This window comes from Oncorhynchus mykiss, chromosome 23 (assembly GCF_013265735.2).
Source record: "Oncorhynchus mykiss isolate Arlee chromosome 23, USDA_OmykA_1.1, whole genome shotgun sequence".
Classification (NCBI taxonomy): Eukaryota; Metazoa; Chordata; class Actinopteri; order Salmoniformes; family Salmonidae; genus Oncorhynchus; species Oncorhynchus mykiss.
Genome location: NC_048587.1, coordinates 14,059,589 through 14,075,416, shown reverse-complemented (window position 1 = coordinate 14,075,416; position 15,828 = coordinate 14,059,589). Strand labels below are relative to the sequence as shown.

Below are 15,828 nucleotides of genomic sequence, written 5' to 3'. Positions count from 1 at the left end.
CCATCTGGCGACAAATCATCAGTAATTTTATCCGATTCTTGCATAGATTGTAATGGATGCATATGATGTGTGTAAAATATATATTTTTATGGTTGTATGGATTATGATGAGGTAATGGTAAGTCATTTTCCGGCTATGTGTGGAGCCATGTTTCTTGACATCATTCAATGTGGTCTCGGTGGCACGTAAACGTCTGTCAGACCAAGGATGTTACAGCAAAATGAAGTGAAGGGATGGTTCACTCATCTTTCGAGTAAACTACCAGAAGTGAATGATGGTAGACGACACACCCACGTCACATTTAACATGCATACTGCAAGCAGACCCAACTCATCTGGTCACCTCTTATCTTTGGTTGACACAGAAAAACAAACATGGTGGCTCGCACAAACTCTATCCACCGTGGGATTACTTGAGACTTTTAGAAAGTATTTTGCTCAATTATTTCAATCACTTGTGAGCTCACCCATGATGTGATGAATTGTAAATAGTAATTGGTATTAGCTAATACATATTATGCTTTCTATCAGCTGAGAGTTGGCTAAATATGACGGCTTGTGTCAGCTCATTTTTACTCAGTTAGCGCTAGGACTAATGTAGCCTACATTTTCCGATGTGGATGAGAATTATGCTATGCTGTTGCTACTGTGAATGTCTGAACATTACATCTCAAAATAAACTGCTCCCATTGAGGACATAACCTTGTCAAGACTGAAAAATGTTCTATGAAGAAACATTGACCCGCTCAAAAGCTGCCTGTTGCGTCAATCGTTAACTAGACGTTCTGCTGAAGTGTTCTAGTCACACCGATTTGTGTTCATACACGTTAAAGGGCAAGACGAAACCTCCAGGGGACCATGACACGATGGTCCAAGGACGTTCAGGTGACCATGACACAATGTTCCAAAAACATCCTAAAAACGTTCCCAGGTCATAAAGGTCCCCCTTAGAATGTTTCCTTGGGACCATCATGTGACGTTCTAAGGACTAGTAAAATAAAGGTCCTTCTAACAGACTAAAATAGTCCTGACGTTGTCCCCAGTGACATACTGGGAACTAGACAAAGGTCCCCCAGAGAACGTCCCCTTCGGACAATCACACAACGTTCTTAGAACATTCTCAGAACTTCACATGAATAACATTGCGCCGAAACCCTTAGGAGACCTTGTAATGAATGCTCAGGGAGAAAATAGGGTAGATTCATGCGCAGAGAGCGGCAGATGTTTTTTAAGTTTATTAAGCCTTCACAGAAGGCAGGAATTGTGGTCACAGGCAGGCAATGGTCAAACACAGGTAGGCAGTCAAAAACAAACAATATCTCACAACCCTACAAAAAGAAAGAAATTAACTAATTAGGGAGCTGATGAGACCAGGTGAGAAACGAACACAGGTGAAATCAATGAACAAAAATGAAAGACAGGGCTACGTTCCAGAACACAAAGAAACAGGGCTAAGTCCAAGAACACAAAGAAAGAGAACACAAGGTTGACTAAGAAAAGAAACGCAGAACCTTACAGACCTACTGGGAATGTCGCTGAATGTCCTCAGGACGTCCCCAGTTTTCTGGGTAATAAACACATCTTGTAGCTGCAAATCAATAAAATAAATCAGCTACAGTTCCTCCTCTCAACTCCAATCATGTTAACTACCCATGATGCTTTAATCACTTTTTAATCTCCCCCTCTTCCCCCCAGTGAAGACGATATTTACATAATCAATTATCATTCCAGCTGTCATCCCTCCATAGGGTGCAAGAGTCATGGGACATTTACAGCTGTTTCCAGAAGATCAACCACACTTGAGCGGAGAGGTTATTGGTACACAGGCCTATGAGGGACGAAAATGCTAATCGATTCAGTATGCTAGTGTGGCTGCCCAGAGCGTTACAAAGAACTATACTTCCACCATTTATTATTGAGGGAAGTATCCACAGTAAGGTGACTGGAATCTTTATAGAAATAGCCTGGGGGGGGGGGGGGGGACGACATCCTAAAAAGTAGAAAAAGTAGAAAAAAAACTACATTTGAAGAAAAAGAAATCAGTGTGTTTCTCTTTCCACCAATTTTACCTACTGTGTGTAAAGGATTATACTGTATTATCAAGGACTATACTGTACTGTCAGAGAGAGAGAGAGAGAGAAAGAATGAGAGAGAGAGAAAGAGAAAGAGAGAGGGATATAGAGAAAAAAGAGAGAGATGGTTGGGGTGATGACAACAGAGAACAAGGAGATTAGGTTGGAGTCATTAAAACTCGTTTTTCAACCACTCCACATAGTCCTTGTTAACAAACTATATATTTGGCAAGTCGGTTAGGGCATCTACTTTGTGCATGACACAAGTAATTATTCCAACAATTGTTTACAGACAGATATTTCACTTATAATTCACTGTATCACAATACCAATGGGTCATAAGTTTACATACACTAAGTTGACTGTGCCTCTAGACAGCTTGGAAAATTCCAGAAAATGATGTCTTGGCTTTAGAAGCTTCTGATAGGCTAATTGACATAATTTGAGTCAATTGGAGGTGTACCTGTGGATGTATTTCAAAGCTTACTTCAAACTCAATGCCTCTTTGCTTGACATCATGGGAAAATAAAAAAATATCAACCGAAGCCTCAGAAAAACAACTGTAGACCTCCACAAGTCTGGTTCATCCTTGGGAGCAATTTCCAAACGCCTGAAGGTACCATGTTCATCTGTACAAACAAAAGTACACAAGTATAAACACCATGGGACCACGCAGACGTCATACCGCTCAGCAAGGAGATGTGTTCTGTCTCCTAGAGATTAACATACTTTGGTGCGAAAAGTGCAAATCAATCCCAGAACAACAGCAAATGACCTTGTGAAGATGCTGGAGGAAACAGGTACAAAATAATATATAGCCACAGTCAAACAAGTCCTATATCGACATAACCTGAAAGGCCGCTCAGCAAGGAAGAAGCCACTGCTCCAAAACTGCCATAAAAAAAGCTGGTGACAAAGATCGTACTTTTTGGAGAAATGTCAACTGGTCTGATGAAACAGAAATAGAACTGTTTGGCCATAATGACCATCATTATGTTTGGAGGAAAAAGAGGGATGCTTGCAAGCTGAAGAACACCATCCCAACGTGAAGCACGGGGGTGGCAACATCATGTTGTGGGGGTGCTTTGCTGCAGGAGGGACTGGTGCACTTCACAAAATAGATGGCATCATGAGGTAGGAAAATTATCTGGATACATTGAAGCAACATCTCAAGACATCAGTCAGGAAGTTAAAGCTTGGTCGCAAATGGGTCTTCCATATGGACAATGACCCCAAGCATACTTCCAAAGTTGTGGCAAAATGGCTTAAGTACAACAAAGTCAAGGTATTGGAGTGGCCATCACAAAGCCCTCACCTCAATCCTATAGAAAATATGTGGGCAGAACTGAAAAAGAGTATGCGAGCAAGGAGGTCTACAAACCTGATTCATTTCACCCAACTTATTGTGGGAAGCTTGTGGAAAGCTTCCTGAAACATTTTAACCAAGTTAAACAATTTAAAGGCAATGCTACCAAATACTAATTGAGTGTATGTACACTTCTGACCCACTGGGAATGTGATGAAATAAATAACATCTGAAATAAATCATTCTCTCTCTACTTTTACTCTGACATTTCACATTCTTAAAATAAAGTGGTGATCCTAACTGACTTAAGACAAGGATTTTTACTAGGATTAAATGTCAGGAAATGTGAAAAACTGAGTTTAAATATATTTGGCTTAGGTGTATGTAAACTTCTGACTTCAACTGTAAGTGTTACTGACCGTTGGCTAACCAGCAGCAGGCCTGTCATTCCCGTAGAGAAGAGAAGCGCAGCGCATGTCCTTATGGAAGACTGCTCTTGCATTATTTAACACCACACCACCACATTTTTACACCACCATAGAGCCCAGAGCTCCGAACTCACTGAAGCACACTGTGCTACACATAAATAGAGCACAACGGAAATTGACATAAAGAGCCTCCCTTTGTAGCCGCCTAGCCAGCAATTTATGTGAATGTAGCTACTGTAGTAATTACTGTAGGGCACCATATATGCTTGATGCTTCTATACACACTCTTCTCTCTTCTCTCTTGGCAGGAACTAACGAACCATGTATGTCATAAAGTATGTAGAATGAACTCCTTGTGCATAACAGATATTGGAGTAAGTCAAGGCAGATTGAACTGTCCAATTTATTTCTCTATCACTTTTTCACAAGCACATGCACACACATGCATGTGCACGCACAAATATGCACACACACACACAAATTACAGAGGGGATTTCCTAGACTCTAGGGAATCCCCACTATGTAATGTGTGTGTGTGTGTGTGTGTATGTGCGTGCGTGCGTGTGTGCGTGCATGCGTGTGCATGTGTGTGTGCTTGTGAAAAAGTCAGAGAGAATAAATTGGACAGCTAGAGGGTCATGGACCCGCTCATGGTTTGTATCATTCTTAAAAAAATTAAAATGGGCTCAATAATATTAGAGATATAGTTCATTTAATGTTCCAAGTGTCATTTGATTCCTGCAACAGTGGGGTTGTATTCATCAGACAACAACAAGGAACTAAGACTATTGCATACTGTACAGACAGTGTTGTATTTGGCCTACTATGTCAAACTCTACAAACACTCAAATACATGTACACTGACAAGCTGAGACATGAGTTGTACTGTACCTGCGAAAGCCACCTGTCAGAGCCAGTATAGCATCGGGTGCGATCCAGTGGACTGTCTCTTCGATGATGCATCCAACAGCTTTGGCCTCGGCTTTACTGACAGCCTTGGAGATGTCACTGTAATACAGGAAACCTGAAGGGAAAATGTCAAAATCGGTCTGTCTGAAGTGGGCAATAGCTGCAGTAGAATTGTGGAGGATGTACAGTATAGTAATTTACCTGTAATTTTGGAAGTATTCAAGAATTTTGTGGATGTTCATAACATGTCAAATATATAATGAAATAACAATAAATATGAACTAGAATCACAAAGCTGTTAAATATTCTCCTGAGTATAACCTATCAACTTAGTGAATACTTTTGCTGTTTAATGTGAAGATTTCAACATGGAATATATTTGATGTTTTAAACATGCTGATGTAAAGCTACATGAAACGTATCATGCTGCATGACATACTCATGTGCAAATTAAATGTCTCATACATGGGGAATGCATTTAACACTGCACACCTAAGTGCTAAAGCTCTCTGAGCCCCCCCAAAAAATACAATTAAAAGTGAGAATATAACCTAATTGATGTTCAAGGACTACAGATATTATTCTAAATTCATGTGACAATAAGAAATATGCTATTTTCTCTCTCCTGACTTGCCCTCCACTTCTGTACTCGCCTCGCCTTTCCTCTCTACCTTTCTCCTCCACTCTTCCGAGTTGACAATCATGGATGTTTCAAAAGATATACTGTATATACATGTATGTTGTGATATCAAAAGAAAGAGAAGAGGTTGTGTGCCACTCCTGTTTATACCAGCTCTCTGCATCCTGTTCAACTGGATGTTGGGCTCGGTCAAAATCTCCTGGAGTGAGCGCAGCCCTCTGCGGTACCACTTCTCAGCTGTTTTGGGTCCAACCCCGAACACACTGGTGAACAGCTGGCAGGGGAGGACAGATGTACTCAAGAGAACATATTGTCAGATTGGACCTCTTTCGGAGGCGGAATTACTTGTACTTGTACTATTTAAATACTTAATGGCAGCATTTGTAAGGTGTATACAATGATCATTTGGTGGAAATGTACAGGAAATAAAAGCTATGGTATGTCTATGACTTCAAAAGGAATTTCAAAATAAGTTCCTTTTGAGCTACTTACCTTGAGTGCTTGATATCGTTCATCACACCGTATCTCTTCAACTTTAAAAGAGCGGCCAAATGTAAGGATCTCCTGTGGGAAATCAAGTAGACTACATTAATATATTGATTTTACCTGCCAAACTGCTGGTAAGTTCTAAATAATTTCTCTAAAAACAGTTGTATAGCTTGAGTAATTGCTTTTCAGATTATACTTCAATCAAGTACCCCTTTGATGCTCATTTCCATTCCTATTCTATAAATGATATATTTGGTATGGTTAAGCATCGGATTAATTCCATAATAGCTGTAATGAAAAGCTCAGGATGTTATATTCCACAGCTCCAAATGTTTGTTTTGAACAGGCTTTGTTCCCGAGCCTAATAGTGTTCTCCTCCCTGGGGAGCAGGACTAATTTGCTGGTCACATTTTAAGTGTCTCCATATCACATTTATCAAAGGGTGTAGTAAAGGGATCATCAACTAGATTCAGCCGATTTGGGATTCTTTTTTTCTCGATTGCATGTTCAGGGGGCCAGAACATAATTACAAATGATTACAGAAAAGCAAAATTACCGCAATAAGATAGAAAACAGATATTTCAATGTTTGACTAAAACATAATTATTTTCAACCCTGCTTACATTTGCAAATGATCACATACTGTATCTCTCTCTATTATGCGTGGGAATACTTTGGAACAGATTTCCAAAATTAAAATCACTTTATGTCCAACATTAAAAAAAGAATGATGAAAAAAAAGTATCAATATTGTTTGCTCAGAAAACGTGGGGGGGCCAAAACAAAATCGTCCCGCTGTCCACCTGTTGGGGGACCCAGGTGTAGGATTAACACTCCAAACAACATCACAATTATCTAATAGAACCATAATTGGTCATCTCAGAGGACACAGCTCGTGGAGAAGTGTTTACCAGTTTGAGGTTAATATTGTAACAATGAACAGCAGCTAAGACCTGAAAGTAGAATATACTTTTCTGCCTAGAGTTCACTGCTCAATGCTGGTAATCAACTGTCATGCCAAGGCCAACCCTCCTCAAGCTCAAGGATATTGCTCTGACACACGTTCTCATTGGGGTGCACACACACACACACATGGTTCAGCACTACCACTGCCTCGGTGCTCACTACTAGCTACTACTAAGTTGGTTTTTAGCTTTTTCCTCTCTGATGTTCACTCAACAATACTCGACTCAGTGGTTGCTTACTGGGTGTCACTCCGATGTCCACGGACATGTGAAACGTTTGGGCTTCACTCTTTTTAGTTTCACTTTGTTTTGTATCATGTCACTGGTTTAGCTTTTTTGATTGTGTTCTGTAAGGAGCCACTATGAGAAGTAGGTTAGTTAATGACGGACTCTCAGCGAACACCTATATCAGGCAAAATGACAGTATGAGTGGGAATCCTTTTTCACTTAACATAAAGAATTGTCATCCTTTTGGATAAAGACTGTGTCTGAGCTTTGAGAGGTTAGCTGTCAGTCCTCTCTCTCTTCTTTCTCACCATGCATTTCGTATTGAGACGTTGCCTGAATTTCAGACCTGCATGGATTTGCCCATAGATCTCACCCAGCTGTGGCTTAGCATTCAATTCAAATAGGCATTCTCTGACACTCTACAGCCTGCAACAATTTCTGCCCTGAAGATGTTTGTGAACGTGTGTTCAGGGAGGGTGGGGTGGATTGACCCGATGTGACAGGACAGTCTTCTCAAAAGTGTGTGTGTGTGTGTGTGTGTGTGTGTGTGTGTGTGTGTGTGTGTGTGTGTGTGTGTGTGTGTGTGTGTGTGTGTGTGTGTGTGTGTGTGTGTGTGTGTGTGTGTGTGTGTGTGTGTGTGACTGCGTGAGTGACTGCACAGATGTTACATGGACTGCAGCTGAAGTCTGAAATGTGTATGTATGTGCATGCACAAGTGTACAGTGCCTTGCGAAAGTATTCGGCCCCCTTGAACTTTGCGACCTTTTGCCACATTTCAGGCTTCAAACATAAAGATATAAAACTGTATTTTTGGTGACGAATCAACAACAGGTGGGACACAATCATGAAGTGGAACGACATTTATTGGATATTTCAAACTTTTTTAACAAATCAAAAACTGAATAATTGGGCGTGCAAAATTATTCAGCCCCCTTAAGTTAATACTTTGTAGTGCCACCTTTTGCTGTGATTACAGCTGTAAGTCGCTTGGGGTATGTCTCTATCAGTTTTGCACATCGAGAGACTGAATTTTTTTCCCATTCCTCCTTGCAAAACAGCTCGAGATCAGTGAGGTTGGATGGAGAGCATTTGTGAACAGCAGTTTTCAGTTCTTTCCACAGATTCTCGATTGGATTCAGGTCTGGACTTTGACTCGACCATTCTAACACCTGGATATGTTTATTTTTGAACCATTCCATTGTAGATTTTGCTTTATGTTTTGGATCATTGTCTTGTTGGAAGACAAATCTCTGTCCCAGTCTCAGGTCTTTTGCAGACTCCATCAGGTTTTCTTCCAGAATGGTCCTGTATTTGGCTCCATCCATCTTCCCATCAATTTTAACCATCTTCCCTGTCCCTGCTGAAGAAAAGCAGGCCCAAACCATGATGCTGCCACCACCATGTTTGACAGTGGGGATGGTGTGTTCAGGGTGATGAGCTGTGTTGCTTTTACGCCAAACATAACGTTTTGCATTGTTGCCAAAAAGTTACATTTTGGTTTCACCTGACCAGAGCACCTTCTTCCACATGTTTGGTGTGTCTCCCAGTTGGCTTGTGGCAAACTTTAAACAACACTTTTTATGGATATCTTTAAGAAATGGCTTTCTTCTTGCCACTCTTCCATAAAGGCCAGATTTGTGCAATATACGACTGATTGTTGTCCTATGGACAGAGTCTCCCACCTCAGCTATGGATCTCTGCAGTTCATCCAGAGTGATCATGGGCCTCTTGGCTGCATCTCTGATCAGTCTTCTCCTTGTATGAGCTGAAAGTTTAGAGGGATGGCTAGGTCTTGGTAGATTTGCAGTGGTCTGATACTCCTTCCATTTCAATATTATCGCTTGCACAGTGCTCCTTGGGATGTTTAAAGCTTGGGAAATCTTTTTGTATCCAAATCCGGCTTTAAACTTCTTCACAACAGTATCTCGGACCTGTCTGGTGTGTTCCTTGTTCTTCATGATGCTCTCTGCGCTTTTAACGGACCTCTGAGACTATCACAGTGCAGGTGCATTTATACGGAGACTTGATTACACACAGGTGGATTGTATTTATCATCATTAGTCATTTAGGTCAACATTGGATCATTCAGAGATCCTCACTGAACTTCTGGAGAGAGTTTGCTGCACTGAAAGTAAAGGGGCTGAATAATTTTGCACGCCCAATTTTTCAGTTTTTGATTTGTTAAAAAAGTTTGAAATATCCAATAAATGTCGTTCCACTTCATGATTGTGTCCCACTTGTTGTTGATTCTTCACAAAAAAATACAGTTTTATATCTTTATGTTTGAAGCCTGAAATGTGGCAAAAGGTCGCAAATTTCAAGGGGGCCGAATACTTTCGCAAGGCACTGTATATGGGTGATTCTACAGAAGTGGTGCAAATTGCAGTCCCACCATTAAAACACGGTACGTTCTAATTCAATTCAAGGCAATAACAAACATACTATAAGATGAATATAGTCATTGTTTATACACCTATTTCTATTTTATTTAACTAGGCAAGACAGTTAAGAACAAATTCTTATTTTCAATGATGGCCTAGGAACAGTGGGTTAACTGCCTTGTTCAGGGGCAGAAGAGTTTTAACTTGTCATCTCAGGGATTCAATCTTGCAACCTTTTGGTTACTAGTCCAAAGCACTAACCACTAGGCTACTTGCTAGCCTAAGAACAGTGGGTTAACTGACTTGTTCAGAATGACAGATTTTTACCTTGTCAGTTCGGGGATTCGATCTTGCAACCCTTCGGTTACTAGTCCAACGCTCTAACCACTAGGCTACTTGCCGGGGGTTGGCTAGCCCAAACCTGACTCCTAAACTACATGTTTGAAAAGAAAGCTATACATTTTTTGAGTATAACTAACACTATTATTTTAATAGAACATATTGAGTGTTTTTTTTATTACATTGATATATACTGATCTAATTAGTAGTTTTGTTTATTCATAAACATCTTTCTGAGGGAACCTCCGGTCAGGCAATTGAAGTTAAGAGAGGCTCCCAATTAAACTTTTAATTTTAACATTTAACATGCCAAATCAAGTTTTCCAATTGACATATTGTTTGGCTATTTTCTTCAAAGCACTTTTTGTGGTGCCATGGTCAAAACCAACCTGAAGATTACTGCTATGACCAACGCATCCACGAAGGCCAACTCAAGTGTTTGAGCACTGAAAATGGCTGCCACAGCCAGCCCTGCTGCTGCAGAGACCTTGTCTATGACCACACCTGTAGCTGAGCTAGCTAAAGAGCAAAGTAGCCTAAAAGAGGATATGGCTGCTCTCGTCAGCACCTTGCTGGCACCTCTCCAAACTTCCATTGATGCATTTTGAGAAACAGTCAACACTTTTGGGCAATGTCTCACTACAATGGAAGGTTCCACCACCGACAACACTGAGCGGGTTGTCGAACTGGAGAAGGCTGTCACCCGTCTGAAAACAGACAACACAGCTCTGCTATCGAAGGTTCGTTGGAAGTGAATAACGTCTTTGACAACCCGCCAGACCTCGTGTCACAGGGTGGTGAAAGTGCACAATGATCTTAATGCTCCTTTCCAATAAATATTGAGGGTCTTATTCTGGTGACATGATGATCGATGCTTGACTGCCTTTTGACCACAACAGAAATATTCTCGCTCTTATCCATAATAATGCCATCATGTAGACTAGCCTACCCACACAGCCTACCTGCACTGTATCTGCGAGCTGTTGGCTTAGAGAGAACGTGCCAAGACCAGAGTAGACACATTTGCTATTTAACACAACAGTTTTTGTGACAGAATCAGTAGAGTTGAAAATGCAACGGAAACATATTGAAATACATCGATTTTTAATACATGAAAACCTAAGCGGAAAAACTTGTATCTGTGCCATCATGGCATCTGTGACAGCATGTGCAACACCGTTGAAGCTATCATCCATTTTAAAGTGGCATGCGCCATGCTCTACCAACTGATCTACAGAGGACCAACATGTGGGTAGTGGACAAGTGCACACACTTCAGGAAAGAGTTAAAGTATTGAGATGCATAGCCAGCGGGGAGACTCCAATCTTCCAAGAGCCCAAACATTGACATCTATTTGGCCAAAACACAATGTGCTATACTGTACTGTACTGTACTGTACTGTACTTGAGTTTCTTACAAATGAAGAAAGGGCCCATGGACTATTGATCTAGTGGTCTTGATCTTGAGACCACTTGAGACAACATAAATTTGGTCTTGAACTTATTACGGTCTCAACTCACTGAGTCTGGATCTTGGGACCAATGACCTGGTATAAATCTTTGTCTTGGCTCCTTTTATGTTACCTTAGTCTTTGGTTTACAAACCGTAGGCAACTCAATTTGAAAAAGACAATACTCGCTGATCACTAAATGGTGGAAGCCCTCAATGGCAATGTCTATACTAAAACAAGTTAGATCCATCCAGAGTCCTCCATTTGTCTCTATGATTATTACTTGACACTGAAACGCCAATTATTTTTCCAAAATAAATATAGGATAATTTAAACATTTAACATAATTAATTAGATGCATAAGTAATTCAATCAATCAGAAAGGTTCATTTTCATACAATCAAGACTGAACACTTCACAGAGAACAATATAGATTATATTTCTCTAGATTAAATGTTAAAGTTTAGAAAATACATTTAAACAATAATGTTACTCTTTAGTTCATGTGGTATGCAGTGGAGATGATATTACCTCCATGACAGCCTTGGTGTGTTCCCCCAGGCAGGGGAGGCCCTGGATGGCCTTCAGACAGTGCACTGCTGACGGCAGACTCTTCAGGACTGAGGCTGCTTGACGGAATGCCAGGCATGGACCCTTACTTTCATTGAACTCAGAACTTTCAGCCAGCTCCTCCATCACATCCTACAGAGAAGAGGGGTGGATGGGAGTGAGAGAGAAGGAGAGAGAGAGAGAGAGAGAGAGAGGCACAATGAGAGGAGAGGGATGTGAGAAATATGAAGATGAGAAACAAAGATGAAAAGGGAAACCCAAAGGAATTGTGATATGAGGTCAGAGAAATAGAGGGATGGGAGAGGACAGAGAGAAAAACAAAGGGAGCGATAGTGTGGGGAAAGAGAGAGAGATATGTCAGGTGTGCACTCAAACATCAGATGCACTGACCCGTGGTGACAGCCAGACAGGGATCGGAGTACACAGTCCCCCTCTCTCCTTTCCCTCTCCTTCTTTACCCCCATCCATCTGTCTTCTCGCCGTGGTAGGCCCAGGCGCACAGGACTTCTACTGGATGACCGCACAGCGACATTTTGGTCGCTGTGCGCCAGAGAGGAACTGTCATTTTCCACTTGTTGACAAAAGGCTCCTCAGGGGCCTGCAGTGCTCTTTCCCTTCTGACACAACATGGTGGTTCAAACGAAAGTAAAGAGCAACTGTCGGGAGTTTTCCCTTTTGTTATTTTCAGAAGAAGGATTTGGCCGGGGGGGAGGGGGCGGGTTTATGCATGAGCTGTCCCAGAGGACACCATGTTCCAGGGAAGAGAAGCTTCCTTACTCGATACCTATTGCTCTGCATTGATATACAGAACAGACTCGTGGTAAAAGTAGGTATGTATAGTGAGGTCCATAATTAATGGCACCCTTGATAAAGATTGCATGCTAAAAAATGGGAAATTATATTATTTTATACTAATCAAATTGCGAAGGTGATTTGAGAAGGAGATTTTGCTTAACAACCAATAAAACAAATAGGGATAAAAATTTCTGCTCCCTACCCTTGTGAGGATAAAAACACTGTGACTTTTTCGAAAATGTTTTATATGATTGGAGAACACACCTCCATACATAATCTTTCCAGCTGCTGGATATCCTTTGTCTGCGCTTATGGACTGCCCTCTTGAAATCAGACCACCGATTTTCAATGGGGTTCAAGTCTGACTGTGGCAGAGGCAGCCAGGTTTTTGGCCACAAGTGGATCTTCCATCAAGACAATAACCCCAAGCACATATCCAAATCTACAAAGAAATGGTTAATTGACCACAAAATCAATATACATGACCATCTCCCAATGTCTGTTGGAAAGCACCGTGAAGTCTAGCTTTTTGCCTGTGCTTAGTTCGAATCCGTTTATTTTTATCCAAAAAAACTCCCTAGTCCTTGCCAATGACAAGCATACCCATAACATGATGCAGCTACCACCATGCTTGAACATATGAAGAGTGGTACTCGGTCATGTGGTGTTGGATTTGCCTCAGGACATCAAGTCAATATCAGGTATCAAGGTAAGACCCAGATGCAGACATGTCGAATTGACTATGGTTTAATATTCCAACAGGGGCAGGCAAAAGACAGGTCAAGGCAGGCAGGGGTCAGTAAACCAGAGGTGGGGCAAAGGTACAGGTCAGGGGCAGGCAGAGTGGTCAGGCAGGCGGGCTCAGAGTCAGGACAGGCAAGGGTCAAAACCAGGAGGGCGAGAAAAAGAGAGACTGGGAAAAGCAGGAGCTGATAACAAAAATGCTGGTTGCCTTGACAAACATGACGAACTGGCTACAGACAAACATAGAACACAGGTATAAATGCACAGGGGATACTGGGGAAGAAGGGTGACACCTGGAGGGGGGTGGAGACAATCACAAGGACAGGTGAAACAGATCAGATTGTGACAGTTAATTTCTTTGCCACATTCTTTGCAGTTTAACTTCAATGTCTTATTGCAAACAGGATTCATGTTTTGGAATATTTTTATTCTGAGCAAGCTTCCTTCTTTTCACTCTGTCATTTAGGTTAGTTTGGTGGAGTAACTACAATGTTGTGATCCACCTCAGTTTCTCCTATCACAGCCATTAAACCCTGTAACTGTTTTAAAGTCACCATTGGCCTCATAATGAAATCCCTGAGCGGTATCCTTCCTCTCCGGCAACTGAGTTAGGAAGGACGCCTGTATCTTTGTAGTGACAGGGTGTAATGATACACCATCCAAAGTGTACTTAATAACTAAACCATGCTTAAAAAGTGATATTCAATGCCTGTTTTTTTTATACCAATAGATGTCCTTCTTTGCAAAGCATTGAAAAAACCTACCTGGTCCTTTTCGTTGAATCTTTATTTGAAATGCACTGCTCAGCTGAGGGACCTTACAGATAATTGTATGTGTGGGGTACAGCGATGGGATTGTCATTGAAAAATCATGTTAAACACTATTATTGCACACAGATTGAGTCAATGCAACTTATTATGTAACTTGTTAAGCACATTTTTACTCCTGAACTTATTTAGGCTTGCCATTACAAAGGGGTTGAATAGTTATTTACTCAAGACATTTCAGCTTTTCATTTTGTATTAATTTGTAAAAATTTATAATAACATAATTCCACTTTGATATTATGGGGTTTTGTGTGTAGGTCAGTGACACAAAATCTCAATGTAATTCATTTTAAATTAAGGCTGTAACACAACAAAATGTGGGAAAGTTTGCATGCTTTTTCTCTCCTGGTCTGGTTGAGTAGTGAGCTAGATCAGTGCGGTCACCAACAGTGTGGCCGGGCCATGGGTGATCTGTCCAGACATGGTGCCTCGGGTCAGCAGGCAAGACCTGAGCCCAGCCTGGCAGGAGGCTCCACTGACCCGTTCACAACATGCAACGAGAGGATGACCTCAAACACACCAACAAGCACGCACAGACACACACACAAACACAAACACACAGGTAGTTCACACACATGCATACACACTCACACAATACACTCCCATGCATGCACAGCTGGGCTCCCTTCACAGCATGAGATAACAAGAGGATTGAGGCCTTCATTGAGAGGGGTGAGAGGGCAGGCACCTGCTGCGCTGGGATACTCTGTCTGCACTGTTGGTCTGCCTGGAGGAGCTAGCTTGGTAGTATTGTAGCAGGGGGAGAATTAGCCATAATTTAACTAGAACAACTGTACAGAGTGGGGCAGCTTTCCACTGATTATGGGGAAAGACATCTTAGCTCTGTTTGTCTAGTACAGGCATCGGTTGACTAGTACAGCTATCGTATGCCACCTGTGCCAAGGCTTTGCCTCAGCACACCAAACAACTGTATAAAATTGACTAAATAAGTGAAAGTGCATTTGTTTTGAATTTGCCTTGGTTTTCCATTATTGCTACTGCTTTGGACCTGACCACGTTCGTGAGAGTATTTCTTATGTGTGAAGATAATGTGTCTTGAGAGTACTTTTAAATGAAGGTGAAGGGGGTGTAGTGAAGATGCAGAAGGCGCATCTCTTTCTAGAACGCGCTTTTTCCTGCCTATCCGTGTGCTTTCATTGTTTGAATTATTGTTGAGTGTTAGTGTTTATAAATTCCCCATTACATACATCAATGAACTACTAATCCCCATAATTTCTAATCTACAATGTTTGGTTACAGTAATTTCTGTTAACGTATCAATATATAGTGGGGCAAAAAAGTATTTAGTCAGCCACCAATTGTGCAAGTTCTCCCACTTAAAAAGATGAGAGAGGCCTGTAATTTCCATCATAGGTACACTTCAAATATGACAGACAAAATGAGAAAAAATAATCCAGAAAATCATATTGTAGGATTTTGAATGAATTTATTTGCAAATTATGGTGGAAAATAAGAATTTGGTCAATAACAAAAGTTTATCTCAATACTTTGTTATATACCCTTTGTTGGCAATGACAGAGGTCAAACGTTTTCTGTAAGTCTTCACAAGGTTTTCACACACTGTTGCTGGTATTTTGGCCCATTCCTCCATGCAGATCTCCTCTAGAGCAGTGATGTTTTGGGGCTGTTGCTTGGCAACACGGACTTTCAACTCCCTCCAGAGAT

At 41.2% G+C, this 15,828-nt stretch overlaps 1 protein-coding gene across 2 annotated transcripts in view; it reads right to left on the bottom strand.

Annotated features, from left to right (window-relative positions):
• tdt (terminal deoxynucleotidyl transferase) overlaps positions 1-15,828 on the bottom strand; it is a 143,733-nt gene that overhangs the window by 96,698 nt on the left and 31,207 nt on the right. For both annotated transcript variants that reach the window (XM_021580065.2, NM_001124706.1), the window contains 4 exon segments: positions 11,738-11,908; positions 5,847-5,918; positions 5,505-5,628; positions 4,697-4,829 (listed from right to left, as the gene is read on the bottom strand). In XM_021580065.2, the coding sequence (XP_021435740.1) occupies positions 4,697-4,829; positions 5,505-5,628; positions 5,847-5,918; positions 11,738-11,908 (500 nt within the window).